Raw genomic sequence first — 20,387 nt, 5'->3', positions numbered from 1 at the left:
CGAGGATAATGGAATGTAGTCAAATTAAATCGGGTGATGCTGAGGGAATGAGACACTTAAAGTAGTAAAGGAGTTTTGCTATTTAGGGAGTAAAATAACAGATGATGGTCGAAGTAGAGAGGATATAAAATGTAGACTGGCCATGGCAAGGAAATCGTTTCTGAAGAAGAGAAATTTGCTAACATCGAGTAAAGATTTAAGTGTCAGGATGTCGTTTCTGAAAGTATTTGTATGGAGTGTAGCCATGTATGGACGATAACTAGTTTGGACAAGAAGAGAATAGAAGCTTTCGAAATGTGGTGCTACAGAAGAATGATGAAGATAAGGTGGGTAGATCACGTAACTAATGAGGAGGTATTGAATAGGATTGGGGAGAAGAGAAGTGTGTGGCACAACTTGACTAGAAGAAGGGATCGGTTGGTAGGACATGTTTTGAGGCATCAAGGGATCACAAATTTAGCATTGGAGGGCAGCATGGAGGGTAAAAATCGTAGAGGGAGGCCAAGAGATGAATACACCAAGCAGATTCAGAAGGATGTAGGTTGCAGTAGGTACTGGGAGATGAAGAAGCTTGCACAGGATAGAGTAGCATGGAGAGCTGCATCAAACCAGTCTCAGGACTGAAGACCACAACAACATGTTAATATAAAACGTCAATTGACGTTGCTATTGTGCGGCATCAAAACAGTGTCGTGCCATTCAAAATCGAAGGAGGGAAATGCTGACGAAGGGAGTGTGTTTTCATCACGACTACGCTCGTCCCCATACAACCAATCTGGGTGGGACATCCTCCAGTACAGCCCAGACGTAGCACAAAGTGATTTGTATGTTCCCTAAGTTGAAGTCGCACCTGGCTGGAACGCATTCCCAAACAGACAATGGGTTGAAAAACGAGGGCGAGCGCTACCTCTGCAGCGTTGCAGGACAGTTTCATGACAAGGGTATACTAAAACTGACACGGCGCATGAAAATGTGCACCGATTGCAATGATGATTACGTCGAAAAGTAGCTGAACGTCCAGCCTTTCCATCAATGCAGCGTTCATTGTCAATAAACGTGATTTCTATGAGAAAAAAAAATGGGGGCGTTATTTTACGGACAAGCCTCGTAAGTATGGATGCGAAGTATCATCCTCCATGCATGTATCGTTGCTTGAAGAAGCGCAAAACGATCTTCTGGAATGAAGTGTTTGTACCAGGATACGGACACTATCTTGTCAGCTGGCAGGCACGAGCTACTTGAACGAGATGACCCGCTTGCGTGTGACCGGTCTGTGGCAGGCGGCGGCGTTCGTCGGGCAGCGGGGGCGGCTGCAGGGGCTGGCAGCGCTCCTGGTGGGCGGCGGCCGGCTCTACGGGGGCGGCAGGGGTGGCACACGCGCCCAGTACCGCGCACTCGCGCGCCGCGTCTTCGTCTACACACAGGTGAGTGGCGCGCGCGCTCTGCGTTCCTCAGACTCACGTCTGCAGGTCGCACACCTCATGGCAGAGGCAGTCAGCACAGAGTGAAACTCGTACAGGGACTTCCGGTAGCACGATCCTGGTTTGCTGCCAGCCCGCTTGGAGCGCTGTGAGTTTATCAGTTGTTCATCATCTCGTTTTCTTATTGGGTGATTTAAAACCCTCAATAGTTGTTTTCGTTTCGCAGCACACAGAAGTTGGTTTCAATTCCTTCGGGTTCCGATTACGACTTCTTGTGAGTATTGCATTCTTTGCATTGCACTGCTAATATTTTGCTTAGATTCTGCTTGATTTCTGCTCATCTCTAATACTGGGAAGAGTAAATGATTCTTTATTTGTTTCGCTTCATACACCATGTGATCAAAAGTATCTGCACACCTGGCTGAAAATGACTTACAAATTCGTGGCGCCCTCCATCGCTAATGCTGGAATTCATTATGGTGTTGGCCAACCCTTAGCCTTGATGACACCTTTCGCTCTCGCAGGCATACGTTCAATCAGGTGCTGGAAGGTTTCTTGGGGAATGGCAACCCATTTCTCACGGAGTGCTGCACTGAGGAGAGGTATCGATGTCGGTCGGTGAGGCCTGCAGCGAATTCGGCGTTCCAAAACATTCCAAAGGTGTTCTATAGGATTCGGGTCAGGACTCAGTGCAGGCCAGTCCATTACAGGGATGTTATTGTCGTGTAACCACTCCGTCACAGGCCGTACATTATGAACAGGTGCTCGATCGTGTTGAAAGATGCAGTCGCCATTCCCGAATTGCTCTTCAACAGTGGGATGCAAGAAGGTGCTTAAAACATCAGTGTAGGTCTGTGCTGCGATAGAGCCACGCAAAACAGCAAGGGGTACAAGACCCCTGCATGAATAACACGATCAGACCATAACACCACCGCCTCCGAATTTTACTGCTGGCACTACACACACTGGCAGATGACGTTCACTGGGCATTTGCCATACCCACACCCTGCCATCGGATCGCCACATTGTGTACCGTGATTTGTCACTCCACACAACGTTTTTCCACTGTTCAATCGTCCAGTGAAGCTCCTTACACCAAGCGAGGCGTCGTTTGGCATTTACCGGCGTGATGTGTGGCTTATGAGCAGCCACTCGACCATAAAATCCAAGTTTTCTCACCTCCCGCCTAACTGTCATAGTACTTGCAGTGGATCCTGATGCAGTTTGGAATTCCTGTGTGATGGTTTGGGTAGACGTCTGCCTATTACACTTTATGACCATCTTCAACTGTCGGCTGTCTCTGTCAGTCAATAGATGAGGTTGGCCTGTACACTTTTGTGCTGTGCGTGTCCCTTCACGTTTCCACTTCACTGTCACATCGGAAGCAATAGGCCTAGGGATGTTTAGGACTGTGGAAATCTCGCGTACAGACGTATGACACAAGTGACACCCAACCACCTGACCACGTTCGAAGTCCGTGAGTTCTGCGGATCGCCCCATTCTTCCCTCTCACGATGTCTAATGACTACTGAGGACGCTAATGTGGAGTATCTGGCAGTAGATGGCAGCACAATGCACCTAATATGAAAAACGCATGTTTTTGTTTTTTTTTCGGGGGGGGGGGGAGGGATCCAGATACTTTTGATCACATAGTTTACGAAACATACGTGGTTTCGTCGCATGGTATTATGCGTATTTATGTGTGTGTGTGTGTGTGTGTGTGTGGATTGCTTGATGTTAATGAATTATAAGTATATTGCTCGTATTCCACGTTACTTTGTTCACGGTCATTTTTCGTACTCTTTCCCATTTAATGGAGAACTCCATGTTACTAGCTTTCGACAGAATTGGTACTCACCTTTATTACATCTTGTCTCAGAGTGAGTATGTAATTCTGCTTTGAATGGTGTTATTTCTTGCCACTGAGTGCCACACATTTCAAAAATGGCTCTGAGCACTATGGGACTTAACTGCTGAGGTCATCAGTTCCCTAGAACTTAGAACTACTTAAACGTAACTAACCTAAGGACATCACACACATCCATGCCCGAGGCAGGATTCGAACCTGCGACCGTAGCGGCCACGCGGTTCCAGACTATAGCGCCTAGAACCGCCGGCGCCACACATTTCACTACTGACTAGAGCAATCTCCCTTGCTAATGACCGCCTCCGTAGTGTAGCGATAGCGTTATCGCCTACCATGTAGGGGGCCCGGGTTAATTCCCGGCAGGGGACTGGGTGTTGTGTGTCCATCATCATTTTCATCATCATTGACTCGCAAGTCGCCGAAGTGGCGTCAACTAAAAAGGACTTTCAATACGGCGGCCGAACTCCCCCGAATGGGGCCTCTCAGCCAACAATGCCATAAGATCATTTCATTTTTTCCCTTGCTAATGTTAAAAATGCAACAGTAGTTACACAAATGTGTTCTTACTTTATTACATAACAAGTACTACGAACATTACATTTTAACAGAAATAAATATACAAGGGGTGTTCAATAAGCAACACTTTTTTTCTCGGCTAACTTCGGTTGAAAAAATGTGGAATTTCTTGAGGGACAGCGTGGAATATTACCGCTTCAGCCCCTATAGTTTCATGAAGTTTAATAGGTGGTGAAGCAATACAAAGCCTTCAAAATGATGTCTCTAACGCAGGTGCATTATAAGCAGAGAGCTTTCATTGAGTTTCTTTTGGCGGAAAACCACAGCATTGCAGATATCCATAGGCGTTTGCAGAATGTCTACGGAGACCTGTCAGTGGACAACAGCACGGTGAGTCGTTGGGCGAGGCATCTGTCACCACTGCAGCAAAGTCGCACAAACCTGACCGATCTCCAGCGTGCCGGCCGGTCGCACACAGCTGGGATTCCTGCAATTTTGGAACATGCGGACCCTCTCACTAGAGGTGATCGATGGACTGTCTCTGTTGGTTGTGGTGACACACTCGCGGACCAGTTGCGCCTGCTGTGTTCCTCCAGTATGTCGATGTTGCAAGACGTTGGCTTCGATGTCGACCAGTAGAGAGCTACCATACGGGTATAGAAGCCCTCTCAGTAAGGTGGCATAAGGCCGTCGCAGTAACCGGAGATTATGTTGAAAAATAGGCTTTTGTAGCCAGAAGAGTGGGAAATAATATGGAGTATTGGAATCCTGAATGAAACCAAACTGCTTTCAGAAAAAAAAGTATTTCACTACTTACTGAACGCCCTTCACACTAGAATCTTCCCCTCTAATGAAAATTTCGGAGGCCTCCATTAAATCCGAAAAAATACGAAAAACGGATGTTAGCAAAATTAATGTAGAATACGAGCAATATACTCACAATGCATCTAAATCGTGCAGTTAGCACACTCACCCGTAAGCGGTAATAAATAGGCAACAGTCTACAGAAACGACGAAAGCAGCTTCTTTTTTATATGAAACGAGAACAAATATGGAAACATTACCCCACCCAGTATTATGGGTATGAGCATAATTAAGAATAATATGAGCAATATATTTACAATGCGATTCAAAGAGTGGAGTACACACAAGAAGATCGTATTCGTGAACACAATGTTTTGAAACTAGCTTCTTTATCATGCGTATCAGATGATTTTTTAAGTTCTGGCACTTACTAAAGCACAATTATTTCCACGTGATAATGGTCACATGGTCGACAATGTTACTCATACAAATAAATAGTATTACAGTGAAAAGTCGACGGCGATGTGATTTACAAAATTTTTCATACTGTGAACGATGGCTAGTTTTTTATGGGATTTCTCGAATGTATTTTTCTGCAAGGTAACAAAAACTTTTCCAGAGGTACACGCTTTAACACCACACTACGAGGCTCACCCATAAAGTGTAATTCAAAGATATTATCATATAATAACTTTTGTTTCACAAAGGAGGACTATGGATTTTCGCGCCATATCTTCCTGTATTCGATGTTCACTGCCAAGCCACTAGGAGCGCCGTAACGGACATGGGCATTTACTAATTTAATATGGTGTTCTGTGGCGGTCATCTCACTTGTTACTTATACCTTAGCAGGTGCTCCGGAGTGGGCTAGGTAGAAAGTCGTGGCCCGAGTGCAAAACCACATGAGGAAACTGACTCGGTCAGACTCGTAGCGTAAGGGAAATCGGAGAAGTGTGATACTGAATAATCTGCAATGAAAACTTCAGGCATGATGAGTACACGTTTATGGCTTCATTAATACTTAATTAATACATCTTAATATTTTGATCTTGACGTATTCTCTTACTCGCAGCCGGCCGCTGTGGCCGAGCGGTTCTAGGCGCTTCAGTCCGGAACCGCGCTGCTGCTACGGTCGCAGGTCCAAATCCTGCTTCGGGCATGGATGTGTGTGATGTCCTTAGGTTTAAGCAGGTCTAAGTCTAGGGGACTGATGACCCCAGATGTTAAGCCCCATAGGTCTTAGAGCCATTTGAACCATCTAAATTCATTGGGGGGGGGGGGGGGGGGGCGGCACCCAAACGACTATTCAGATTGTTGAATAGCGTCTAAGAGATTGGAGATATGCCATCATACTTTCGGAGAAATATCATTCACACAACCCGGAAGATAGCAAGGACAGATAAGTGTGAACAGTCACCTTAACAACTCACACATCCAAGTAGCCGACAAGAATAACATAGAATGGAAAACAAAGTTCAGGACCTCTTAGATGAAAATAAGGAAAGAAAAAAGCACCAGAGAGGCAGTTCTGACGTTGCACGTTCGAAGGTCTTAGCAACCTAGAACAAGCGTTCGACAATGTAAAATGGTGCAAGATGTTCCAAACTCTTAGAAAGTGGAGTAAATTATCGGGAAAGACGGGAAAAAAACAATATGTAAAAGAACAAGTAGGGAACAATAAGACTGATAGAATAAGAATGAAGTGCTCAGAGTAAAGAAAAAGAACACTCACTGTAGTCTGGGAGTAAACCGAATAAAGGCGAAAGTGATAAAGAGTAGCAGAAGTGAGATGAGCGATAAACTTGCCGGCAAAATTTGTGACTATGAAGTAGAGGAAGTGAAGGAATTTTGTTATATCGTGTGCAAAATAACGGGTGACGGACGAAGAAAGGACATGAAAGGAGACTAGTACAAGCTCAGAGGAGTATCTGAACAGTTCTCGGGTATCCGACGGGATACACGTTGTTTCTTCCGCTACGTGGATGACACGTTCGTTGTTTGGCCACATGGACGGGACAGCTTAAATGAATTTCTCGAACACCTCAACTCGCTGCACCCCAACATACAGTTCACGATGGAGGTGGAGCAGGATGGTGCCCTACCGTTTCTTGACGTCCTGGTGAAACGGAAACCTGATGGCGAGCTGGGACACAGTGTATACAGAAAAACCTACACCCACCGATTTGTACCTAAATGCCTTCAGTTGCCATCACAACTCCCAGCGCGAAGGCGTTTTTCGCACACTTGTTCACAGGGCGCGATCGATCTGCGATCAGGAGAGCCTTCCAGCAGAACTGCAGCACCTCGAGACAACATTTCGGAAAAATGGGTACAAACAGAAGCAAATAAGACACGCACTCAGACAGACTGCGCCAAGAGAACAAGAAGAAGAAACAGAAGAACACAAGTCATTGGCATGCATTCCGTTTGTCGGAAACACCTCAAGAAAAATTGATAGAACACTGGGGAAACACAATGTGAAATGCGTATTCCGACCCCCTGCAAAAACCTTGACTCTACTGGGTTCAGTGAAAGATGACCTAGGCCTTCGAAAACCAGGCGTTTATCAAATTCCCTGTCAGTGCGGAAAATCATACATTGGGGAGACAGTCCGCACTGTAGAAGAGAGGTGCCGCCAACACAAGCGCCATACCGAATTAAGCCAGGCACTAAATCAGCCGTTGCTGACCATTGTATAAAGACTGGCCATACTATGGACTATGAAAAAACAAAAATACTCTGTCAATCCTCCTACTTCTGGGACTGCGTTACTAAAGAGGCCATCGAAATCCGACTACAGGACGATCTAATTAATAATGACAGCGGCCTTCAACTTAGTCAGGCTTGGAACCCTGCACTCAGCCTGGAGAGAAAGATGCGGTCCCAGAGATCGAGGACCGCCCCCGACGGCGGCAGCAGGGAGACCGCACACCCCAGTTCAGACGCCACCACCTCCAGTAGCCGCCGCGCCGGCCGCACCGATGACACCAGGAGAGGAACGGTGGAGGGGGTAACGGCTAGTACATATAGGGCGCCGAGAGGAACAGCACAGCATTCGTCCGGAACAACCTGAAGATGGCAGCGCTTACGTCTGCCGAAATATTGTGGAGAAATTACGACGCTACCCGGTCGGATACCCGAGAACTGTTCAAATTGGAAATACGCCGGGAAAACTTCAGATCGCAAAGAGGGTATTCCTGGCCTAGATAGGTCCGCTTCTATCAAACACTGCCCTTAATTTGGGGAAGAAATTTCTTTGGATGCACATTTGACGGACAGCATTGTATGGTACTGAATCTGTACTGTGGGAAAACCGGAAAAGAAGAGAATAATGTGCTATAGAAGGATATTTGCAAATTAAATGGTTTTACAAGAAATGAGGCGGTTCTCCGCAGAAATGGCGAGGGGAGGAACATGGAAAAAACACTGACAAGAAGAAGGGACATGATGATATGTGTTAAGACATTCCATTGTACTAGAGATAGCTATAGAGGGAAGACTAGATGCATCGATTGGAGTCACTTGGCGTGGAGCAAGCACAGCACAAAATGCACGGTTTTAACAATTTGCTGCCATGGTTACTGCAGAGGCCCAGAGTAATTTTAGATTTGGTGCAGTAAAGGAGAGATTGTACTGTTGCTTATGTTTTTAATACATTATTTTATGACACTTTACATGAGCACCACGATTCCGCAGCTCTCTTTACGAAAGGGTTGAAACAGGGGACTCCATTGGTTGGTCTATTGCTTTCCCTGATCGTGTCCTCAAGGTCCGACTGCCTGCAGAGTTTACTATGTTCGACACGGAATTATATGCGGTCTTGCGGGCACTGGAGCAGATGGGACGTGCTTCAAATGCTAAATATCTTGTCTGTTGCGATTCTCTGAGTGCCCTTCACTTTATCCAACGATTGTACCCAGCAGATAAAGTAGTCCAGAATATCCAGGGTGCCCTCCTCCAACTACGACTGGGGAAGGAGGTGTCTTTCTGATGATTACTTAGGAGACTGAAAGGGCGGATGTAGCAGTCAAGGACGCATGTCGTCATTGTCAGCTACTTCAGTGTGCCATGGCCTGGCGTGCTGTCGCCTCGCTATTGACGTATAGAATCATGCGTCGATGGGAAGAGGAGTGGCTGGTTGTTATGACCCTCCACAGTGTGGTGCTTATGGCGTGCAGATCACTGTGCGCCACATTTTACTAGATTGCGTTTGGTTTTCGGACCAGAGGGCAGCGGCAGACTTGCCGGCAGATCTGCCTACTAGTTTAAGTGACGTTCAAACGAATGTGATGTGACTTCTGAAATTTTCCCGGCGTATTTCGTCTTCTAATAATTTCCGGGTATGCAGCCGGATCCCGTCGACATTCTGTCATGATATTTCGGCCCAGAGACGTCCGGCCGTCATTAGGTGAGAACACAACTACTGAAGAGACCAGGTGCAGTCGCGGTATTTATGCCGAACTCGCGCATGCGATATGTACTGGCATCCTACAGCGCATGCATCAGGTGTTGACATGCGCGGCATAGTCGAGTTGTACGTGCTGCCCTCGGTGGTGAAAGTAAAAGATCATCTAGTCATTGAGTATCGAATGACGCCGTCGACTGCGCTGTGATTGTATAATTTTAATAACAGGATTCCAATTTTTATCCAGCTGCACTATGGCTTTCCTCCTAACTGTGTACAAAAATTTTAGACTTTATCCGCATTCACTTGTTTTACTGAGTGTAAGGGCGCTTGTAACCTCGCCGTTGAGCGTCCGTAAGCTCTAAACACACAGACACACACACACACACCTAAGTCACGCTCTGTGATGTGTTTTGGACGTCCAACAAATCATACTTGTGATTTCACCATCCTTGAAACACGTTCCAGATATGCTTACAACAGCAGTAAGCCAACATCCAACCAGCTTCGCCGATCTACGTAGTTCGTCCGCAAGCCACAGTACGGTGCGTGGCCGAGGGTACCCTATACTTCTACTTGTCATTTCCTCTCCTATTCACCTTTCAAATACAGCGAGAGAAAACGACTATCTGTAAGCCTCCGAACAAGCCCTAATTTCTCGTATCTTATCTTCGTGGTTTTTACGCGTAATGTATGCTGGCGGCAGTAGAACGGTTCGCAGTTAGCTTCAAATGCCGGTTCTCTAAATTTTCTCAATAGCGTGTCTCGAAAAGAACTTCTCTGTACCTCCAGGGATTTCCATTTGAGTTCCCAAAGCATTTCAGTTACACCTGCGTGTTGTTCGAACATACTGGTAAAAAATTTAACAGCCCCCCTCTGAATTGCTTCGATGTCTACCTTCAATGCGATCTCTTACCGATCCCAAACACTCGAGCTCTACTCAAGAATAGGTCGCACCAGTGTCCTACATGTGGTCTCCTTTACAGGTGAACCACTCCTTCCTAAAATACTCCCGACCATTCGCCAGGTCTCACGGGCTCGTTCCACCTCATACCGCTTTGCAACTTTAGCTTGACTGTGTCAAGCAGGACACTAGTAATACTGCATCCGAACATTACAGGTTTGTTCTTCCTACTCATTCGCATTAACAAGTTTTCCACATTTAGGGCTAGCTGCGATTCATCACATCAACTGGAAATTTTGTCTAAGTCGCCTTGTATCTTCCTACAATGACTCAACTTCGGCACCTTAACATATACCACGGCATCATCAGCAAACAACCGCAGATTGCTGCCCACCCTCACTCCATTTTGACTCTTCCTCACTCTTTCTTTGCTGTTTGTTCGCCTTGGTGTTTGTCTTTTCGCTGTCTGTGTTCCTTTAGCCTTGTCTTTCAAGCTTGAGATTTTAGTGTGTTGCAGGGTGGCTGGCTCATCCTTTTTTTGTTTTTGCGATCAGCCAGCCCAGGCCTGCTATATTATTTTAATACTTCCCAGTAATTTTTCCTTTTAGTGTACGTTTTCCCCTTTCTGTTAACTTCTGTAATTTTGTCTTTCACCGCGATTCGACGTTGGTTTTACGCTTTTTACTTTCTCCGACTCCTTTTGGGACTGTTTTTAACTCGAGAACTGTTTGAATGAGGAAAGAGGGACTGATGACTCCGTAGTTTGGTCCCTTTACTCCCCAGTCCGCCAACCAAATCGTTTATGTGCGTAGAGAGCAACAGCTGTCCTGTCTTACTTCCCTGTGGCACTCCTGATGAAACCCTTGTTTCTGGTGAACAGCCGGCCGATATTTATCAATGGGGACAGCTGTGTGCCCCGATGGGACTCGAACCTGGGATCTCCTGCTTACATGGCAGACGCTCTATCCATCTGAGCTACTGAGGGCACAGAGGATACTGCGACTGCAGGGATTTATCCCTTGCACGCTCCCCGTGAGGCTCACATACCCAACTTAATGCCCACACACTGCATTCGTAGTGCCCCTGCCCAATACACTCATTACTCACGGCAGACAATCTTACCGAGTCCCGTAAAAGTTCAGGCAATGCGTGTGCATCCAGCACAGAAGAAGAAGGTCAATGGCTGGCTAGCCTTAACTGTATGAAGATGGTATCTGTTCTTTCGGACATTCTAAGAGAGCTGCATGGTCACCGATGGTACCTATTCTTTCGTACATGTCCGCAAGAACAGATAGCATCTTCATATAGTTAAGGCTAACCGGTCATTGACGTTATTCTTCTGTGCTGGATGCACACGCATTATCCGAACTCTTACGGGACTTGGTAAGATTGTCTGCCGCGAGTAATGAGTGTAATGGGCAGGGGCACTACGATTGTAATGTGTGGACATTAAGTTGGGAATGTGGATCTCACAGGGAGCGTGCAAGGGGTAAAACCCTGCAGGCGCACTATCCTCCATGCCCTCAGTGGCTCAGATGGGTAGATTATGTGCCGTGTTAGGAGGAGATCCCAGGATCGAGTCCCGGGCAGTCCACACATTTTCAACTGTGCCCGTTGATGTATATCAACGCCTGTCGACAGCTTAGGGTCATGATTTAATTGTCACATTTCACTTCAGACATTGGTCGAGTCCACGCCACGTCATGTTGTGGAACTTCCTTGTGCTTGCGGGGGGCCCTACACAATGTTAGGCAGGTGTACCAGTTTTTTTTTGTTTTTTTGTTTTTTTTTGGCTCTTCAGTGTATGTAACTGGTGGTGTGTATTGTGGACCACTCGCCAGCTGAGACGGCGGTGTGGTGTGCAGGTGATCACGGCGGTGCCGATCGCGATGTGGGCCCTGGAGCCGCTGTTGTCCGGCGGCCAGAACACACCGCTGCCCGCGTGGCTGCCGCTGGACATCCACGCGACGCCCGCATACGAGCTGCTGTGCACCTTCCAGGCGGTCGCCGTCACCCTGTCCGTGGAGGCCAGCGTCTGCCTGGACATGTTCTTCATCGTCCTCATGATCGCTGTGGCCGCCGAGCTGCACATACTCAACGACAACCTCGAGGCGGTGCGACTGCACCCCATCGATACATTCCCTCTGAAGGCTGCTGACAACTCTGCGACGCGTTGGAATGGAAAAGCATCTCCTCTCACGGAGAAGGGAATACCGAGCACCCAGCAGTACGAATACCACCGAGAGAATCACAAAAGCACGAGTGCACTTCATGCTACAGCCGACGCTCACGAACTGATGTACCGCTCGCTGGTGAAGAACATACAACACCACCAGCTTATTTTGAAGTAAGTAAAACGATTGTACAACCACACTCACTTGTCAATGGCCTACTTTCGAGAGAAGATTTATTTTTTGTTGGAGCTAGGTTTACGGCTATTAGCCCACTTTCTAGAACCGGTTCATTGTAATTAAAGTGCACGGAGGTCCAGTGTGTGCTTTAATTATCGTACAACAGTAGAATTTGATAGATATGCTAATGCGTTAATGTGGAACTCATTTATGCTGGAAAAAAATAGTTCCAATTTTGGCCACCATGTACAAATCTGGCGCTGTGAATGCGAGAAAGACGTTTAGAAATGTTTCCATATATAATGGCTTAGGAACAGGACGTGGGCAAAAAGGCCAAACAAGTGAAAAAGGCGTAACGTTGATTTTATTATTAACAGCAGCTTACACAATTTGTTCAATATGAGCACCGGAGACGTCGACCTGATGCACCACCCATAAAAAGACGTCATCATTAGCACCCAGCAGTTCTAATGGAATCTGAGCAACTCGTTCCTGTATACTGGCCTTCAGAACAGGCAGAGACTGAACATGTCCCCGGTAAACGTGTTCTTTTAGATATCCCCAGAGCCCAAAGTCACATGGATTCAGATCAGGGACTAAAAAGATCATGGAAGGTGAAACGTCCCCTTAGAAAAATTATAAATGGCTGTGCTTAAACTGACTCACAATATTTTTAGCGCAACGCAATCTGACTTTCAATAATCCCTACAAAAGAATGGCCCTGACTGACATTAACCTATATCTTTCACAAATCACTTACCTCACAAAAATCTTCGTTACTCGAACTACTGCAATACAGCGAGCGCCACTACTGCCAGCTTAATAGTGTTCAAAAGTCATAATATATATAGCAGTTCATGGCATCCAGTCTTACAAATTTCCTGTCTCTGATGGACACACGTCCAGATCATCCGTTCTCAAAATTCCGCCATTTCTCTCCCCACATCCACCACTGCTGGCGGCTCACCTCCAACTGCGCAACACTACGCGCTGTTAACAGCCAACTGACCAACACTACAATAGCATATACTCCAATAATGCAAACCAACCACAGCCTTCACACAGCACAGTCAGTGATTTTCATATACAGCGCTACGTCGCGTTACCAACATAAAAACCTAAACAGCCTACTTACATAGCCCCCATGCTCCCCACAAAAAATTTTACAAATTGTTTTGGGCAGTGGTCAATAGAGATTTGAAAAAAAATTTCATAATTACAATAACAAAGAAATCAAATGCACACACTTATTATACACTGCTGGCCAAAAGCAAAGATTTTCTCACAGTCCATAAACACAGTCCTGATCATTCATCGCAGTATAATTACAATTTTATGCACAAAGTCTGAGCAGTAAAAGAAAATGCACACAGAAGTAGTGGATTTCCATGCAGTCTTGAAGAACTAGTGTTGTCCTTCCAAAGGAAAGACAGTGCTGACTCTTGACTTGCAGACAGGTAATGGGACACAGCAGAGTCAGTCGAAGTTTGGAAGAATATTGGTAGGTAGGTCATCACAGAGCATACCCACTGTAGTCCTGGTAGAGATTACGGTATTGGTGGGCCACCAGAGGTGCAGACCCACTGCAGTCCTTGTAGAAATAATGGTATTTGTGGGCCATCAAAGATGCAGACCCACTGTAGTTCTTGTAGAGACGGCCAGCAGCCATCTGTTGCGACTGTGCAGGTGCACAAACAGCATCGAAGAGTCTTGCAGAGAATATAGCAAGTCCATAAACCACTCCTTTTTCACAAACCAGAGTCTGTAACTTCTATTCATTATTCATATACATATAAACACATAATCACGTTCCTCATATACGGTAGCATCATCTTATTGATCGTAAACATACCTCAACAGCATAATACACATCGTCATCGTAATAATAACATCATAACAGATCAATCACATCTCAAAATCATCGCAGCTTCTTTCAATAATTTCAAGACCTTCAATAAAGTCATCTACCTCAAATGTACTTCAAAAATCATGATTCCTTACCAAATACGACATTCAAAGCTCTCGTAGCACCACAATGGCTCCGAAAAAATATGAACAGTTCACAAACTACAGACAAAATAAAATTTCATAAGTGTGAAGTTATCCAGGTGCGTAATTACGTAAACATCTGTCACTGATGTAGTAAAAAAAATGTTTGATACTCTGTTAAATAATCAGATAGCTGTGTAATTCTGTGTTAGAGAAATATGGTACCGATGTGTAAAGTTGTATAAGCAAATACCATATTAGCTAGGGCTCCTTGTGCTTGCCAAACACATGGTACACAAAGTAAGCGTGTATCCCCCTGAGGATTAATGTAATTATACCGTCAGGTGTTACAGATTACAGCAGTGGAATGAAATATATCACGGAAAACCTTTGTATCTTTGTGATTCAAAAATCTGTGTTACAGATTACAGCAGTGGAATGAAATATATCACGGAAAACCTTTGTATCTTTGTGATTCAAAAATCTTTAAAAATAAAATTAATCACTCAAATACGTGTCCTTTAGCGCTAAACTGTGCGTCTTGTTGTAAGATAATCTCTGTCATTACTTAACGGTATGAATGTGCCAAGTGTCGTAATTATCGTCGTCCATAAGCGAAGTTCTGTAGAAGTCAATGTACTTACCTCGTAATAAACAAAAGTGAAATGCTATACGTATAGATATCTTAGTTATTACGCTTATTGCCGTGATGAAGTAAGTACTGTACTGCAACGTGTTGTTGTGCTACGGAAAAGGGTGTCTCATTGTAGCTATACCACAAAGTTACTACTAAAACATGTTTTCCTTTCCAGAAAAATTCAGAAAAACTGTGCAGAGATAAAACAGATACACCGCAAAAGCAACAATGTAAATTGTGTCACACATTAGTAGCGTCGTGATATAATTGTGTAGCTGTCAAATAAACTAACCACTGTGTCATCTCGTATCTCTCAGAAAGTACTTTAAATCCAGAATGTATTTTCAAGTAAACCAAAATGTTGCATTAAAATCTCATTAGCAGTACCGGTATATGTTCTAAGTATGTGAGCCTTATAGTCATTACGTAATCGTGCAACTAACAAGCAAGAATGTACACACACAATAAAACTGTGTCGTCTGTTCACTACAACAATGCACTCGTAAATACTGTCCAAATATGTTCCCTGGGTTCTAGACTGGATAGTTAACTTCAAAACATTGTTGCATGTTAACAGTTTCTCAGTGTGACAAATTGTACTAGTAGCGTGAACTGAAAAATTTTATGGCAAAGACTAAGTTAAAAAGCAGATTATCTTTCAATAAACGGTTTTACATTTGAAATGTGGTGCAATCCTTTACTCTTCCTAGTACGCAGAGTTTCAACTTCAACGCAATTATCATGTGGTATACGTCGGATTCTGTAAGGTCCATTGTAAATCAGAAAGAATTTGTGACTCAAGTGTTTCTTCTTATATGACAATGAATAAGCTTTAATGAGAACTTTCTGACCAATATATAATTTCTTTGCATTTGCTTTGCCGTGTAGTTTTCTCCTTTTGTCTGCTGCAGATTTTATATTTTTAATAGCCAAATCAATTATGTCTTTGTGTCGAAGTTTACGTGTATTCGGGAAATGTACAAGCTCTCTGATTCTGTTCGGTGGTTCTTCATTCTTCAGTACAAGAATAGGTGGTAAAGCAGTGGAGTCATGAGGCATTTCATTCAGCACGTTTTGAAATAAGTGTAAATATCTGTCCCAATGCTGATGCTTTCTGTGACAATAAAGTCTGCAAAGCTTATTGATTTCTTTCATAATCCGTTCAAACGGGTTACAATGTGGTGAGTACAATGAAATAAAAACAGGTTTGATTTTATGTTTCCGAAGCATGCGTGACCAAACAGCAGATCTGAATTGCGGTCCGTTATTTGAAATGACTTTACTAACGTGTCCAACTTCACGCAAGAAATTTTTAAGAAAGGCGTTGGATACAGACCATCCAGTGGCTTTACGTAATGGAGTGAAAGAAACAAATTTTGAAGTAAGATCAACAGCGACTAGAACATACGAAAACACAGTCGATGTTCTGACAAGGGGTCCCAAGAGATCAACAGCAGCAAATTCTTTTAATTTAGAAGGAATGATAGGAAACAACGGAGCAAGATGGGAGATAGTAGATGGTTTCGCCTTTTGACAAAGTTTACATATAGACAAGACTCTTTGAATTCCCTTTTCCATATTGTTAAAATAACAAGTCGTTCGAAGAATATGATAACATTTTCGTGGACCAAAATGTGCGTAGCTGAAATGAATGTACCAAATGAGCTTATTAACAAAATCGTCTGGACTGCAAAGTACCCATAGCTTGTCATCAACAGTGCAGCGTTTGAAGAGTATGTTGTTTCTAACCAGATAATAATGCCGAATCTGAGTGTGTGGCTTTTCATGCCATTTACTTTTGATGTCTTTCCAATTCGGATCTTTATCTTGTTCATGAGCAATGTCCTTTAAAGATGTGGTGATGAAGTTTTCAAAGGCGACTTTCTGAATGTAAATAATACTGATATTTTTCACGAGGTTGCCTTCTGTGTTACTTTTCTCAAGCCCAGCCGGTGCGCGTGACAGTGCGTCCGCAACAATGTTCTCCTCGCCGGGAATGTAGACTATTGTGAAGCGGAATTCTTGCAGAAACAATGCCCAACGTTTTAACCTGTCATGATTTAGTTTTGAAGACATAAGAAATTGTAATGCACAATGATCACTGTATACTTTTACGTGCTTACCAGAAAGAAAGAAACGGAATTTGTTAAATGCCCAAACGATAGCTAAAGCTTCTAATTCAGCAACGGAATAATTTTTTTCAGATTTTGTTAGCACTCGGCTACCAAAAGCAATGGTTTTCTGAACAGTAGTATCATTTTCTATGGCTTGTTGAAATAAATGGGCACCAAGACCGACTTTAGAAGAATCCGTGCTAAGGCAGAAATCGTGTGACAGATCTGGATGAGCTAGTATCAGCGCGTTAAGTAGTGGTTCTTTCAAAGAATTGAATTCCAACTGTGCTTGTTCATCCCAGTTCCAAATAGTATTTTTTCCAGTGGGAGAACAAAGTTTTGGTGTAACTAGAATTTGCATATTCAGAAAACGACGGTAAAAATTTACGAGACCTAGAAAACTGCGGACTTGTTTTTTTTATGGATGGAACTGGAATGGCTCTGATTGCTTCTAACTTTTCAGGATCCGGCTGAATGCCTTCAGAAGAAGTAATATGTCCCAAAAACCTCACCTTTGACCTACCGAATTCAGACTTTTCCAAGTTAACTGTAATTCCAGATTCTGCAAAAATACGTAACAAACTGTGAGGATGCGATTATGTTGTTCCCATGAGCCTTCTGCTATTAGAATATCATCCACATATAAAATGATGTGACGTTTTAAGAAATCAGGTAATATGGAATTTAGCCCGCGAATGAACGCTGCCGAAGAAATGTTCAAACCAAAAGGAAGTTTCCGAAATTGATAACAAACGCCGAAACAAAGAAAAACTGTGCCATTTTCTACATTCTGGATGAAGTTCGATCTGATAAAAGCTGGATCTGAGATCAATGGAAGACAACACTTTTACAAATTTAAAATTTTGAAGTTCTTCCATCATTTACGGCCTGTCTGTTTCAGGAATGATAATAGTATTGATTTGTCTCGACTCTAAGACAAGCCTGATCGATCCATTTTTCTTCTCAACAACATGTAATGGATTGTTGTATGAGCTTATGAGCTTACTGCAGGCTCAATAATGCCCTCGTCAAGCATAGATTGTATTTCTGTTTTAACACGGTCTCTATAATGTGCCGGAATTACGTATGGTCTAACACAAAATTTCGTATGCTCACGAACATGAAATTGGTATTGAAATCCCTTGATTGTTCCTATTTGTGAGTAAAACCTGTGGAATGTGCTTGTAAAATCTCAAAAAGGTCATGCCTATCAGTGTCATTACAGTTCTCAATTGTTTGAATTTTATTTTGAATTAACTCATTAGTATCAAATATGCCGTCGATATCATCCCTGTCAGTACTTGCAGAGTGATTGTTAGTGTCTAGTTCCGTCGAAAATTCCGAACTGTTGTGTAACAGAAGGTAAAGCCGCTTAATTTCCTCGTCATGGTTTGAGAGCCAATCTTCAAATTTCAAAGCTATTGGCTTACCTTCTTTCTCTAAACTTATTTCAGCATCGTGAAAGTTTAAGATTGCTTTGTATTCATTCAAAAAGTCTACTCCCAATATAATTTCCGTCGACAATAATGGAACAATAAGAAAGTTCATAGAGAAGCTGTGGCTTTGACAAAAGAATTCTAAGTTAGTTTGTATGCGTACATCTACACTTTTTCCAACGATTGCACCTTGCAATTTAATCTTACATAACGGAAGTGTGGGGCAATCGTTCGACTTGTTCAATTTGCTAAAGGCTGTTTCACAAATTACTGAAATGGAACTGCCAGAGTCAAGTGCTACCGTAAATTTTACGTCATTTACTGTAATGTGAATCACAGGATATGCAATGTTATTATGTTTTACATCGTGTTCCTGGAGTAAGATGTCCCTAATGTCTTCCATTTTTACTTAATTATTAGCCACGGCAGCTACGTCGTCAGCTTCATAAGTACGTTTTGTGGCTGCCAGCGGTGTGAGTCATTGCCTATTGTCTCTTTGTTGGCGCGTGTCGTTATTGGGATTTGGAGATCTAACTTCTACAAATTAACCTTGTCGAGAGGGCCCTGCCCTGTTTGAATCCCACCAGTTCTGATGAAATTCAGGTCTGTCGTTTCGTCGGTAGTTTACATTGTTTCTTTTTTGTCGGTCATGTGGTGGAGAATTTCTCCCAGAATCGTAACTGCGCGGTAGACCGTTGCGTCTGACGTCATTCTGTCTCCCTTGATAATAATTATTTTGGTTTCCATATTGTTTCTCTGATTGTCTCTGTGATAGTCATTACCGCGGAGAGGTGATCTTTCCCTGTAATTATTACTACTCTGCCAACGGTTGTCATACGGGTGGTGTCTGTTTTGGTCTTACATTGTAAGAACAGCCTTGTCGTGTCCAGTTATTATTTCTTTCATCGCAGAATTGTGACGGATGTGACCTGTAATTGTTGTGTTCCCGCGATTGTCAGTGTCAATTTCCAATTCTTGTAACAGTCCCTGAAAAGCTTCTATGTCGTCTCTGCAACGTCCTGCTAAAATAATATATCGTAGATGATCAGGCAATTTGATTAAGCAAATGCGGATGAGTTCTGAGGGGCTGTATGGGTTTGACAGATACTGATTCTTGTGCAACATGTCTTCAAAATATTTCACAAGACTGGAAAATTCAGATTGTTCGAAATGTTTCATCATTATGATGCTATGTTTTACTCGGTCTTGTGTAGCTTGAGACCAATATGCTGAGAGGAAGGCATGATAAAATTCTCCTTCACTGTGACAATCGTGAATGACCGATCGCATTCTTACAGCTGGTTCATTCTCTAAATAGCCACACATAAATTCTAATCTGTGCTCTAATGACCAGTTGGGAGGAAAACAATGAGAGAATTGATGAAGCCATGCTTGTGGATGAATGTCGTTGCCGCAATTCTTAAGTGTTTTGAATTTACGTGTAGTAATAAACAGCTTATAGTCAAAAATCATCATGTCGGCGAGTCGCATGTCGGTCATTGTTACGTCGTTTCGGCGGTTCCATCTCAAAATTCGGTGTACCTAGCCAATTTCTTTCATAATTTCCGAAGTGCCCTGTGTTATTATTTTGTGGCTGTTCCATATTTCTATGTCTATGAGTGCGAGTGTCCTCTGAAATACGTAATTCTTGTATTACCTGTGTCAACTGATCTTATACTTCCCGGATTTCTCTTTGGTGTTGCGTACTAATTTGATTCTGATTTTGTTTGAAATTCCTAATTTGTTCGTACTCTTCTGTATCATGAAAGACTACCGGTCTTGTGTCATTCAGATTATCATCTACCTTCGTAGATAAATTATTTAGCTGATCCGAAAGTTCGACTACTTTCTCTGATAATGAACTAATTTCCTCCATGTGTCTTTCTGAACCAATTTTCAGAGTATCTACTGGGTCCTTTAAGTTTTCCTGAGTTTTTGCAAGT

At 43.5% G+C, this 20,387-nt stretch overlaps 1 protein-coding gene across 1 annotated transcript in view; it reads left to right on the top strand.

Moving 5' to 3' along the window:
* LOC126195208 (odorant receptor Or1-like) overlaps positions 1-20,387 on the top strand; it is a 187,305-nt gene that overhangs the window by 29,196 nt on the left and 137,722 nt on the right. The window contains exon 2 of the mRNA XM_049933725.1: positions 11,783-12,264. Coding sequence (XP_049789682.1) covers positions 11,783-12,264 — 482 coding nt within the window. The remainder of the gene's footprint in view (positions 1-11,782; positions 12,265-20,387) is intronic.

The sequence above is a fragment of the Schistocerca nitens genome, chromosome 7, assembly GCF_023898315.1.
Source record: "Schistocerca nitens isolate TAMUIC-IGC-003100 chromosome 7, iqSchNite1.1, whole genome shotgun sequence".
Classification (NCBI taxonomy): domain Eukaryota; kingdom Metazoa; phylum Arthropoda; class Insecta; order Orthoptera; family Acrididae; genus Schistocerca; species Schistocerca nitens.
The sequence above is the reverse complement of the archived record's forward strand: the minus strand, read 5'-3'. Positions and strand labels throughout refer to the sequence as shown.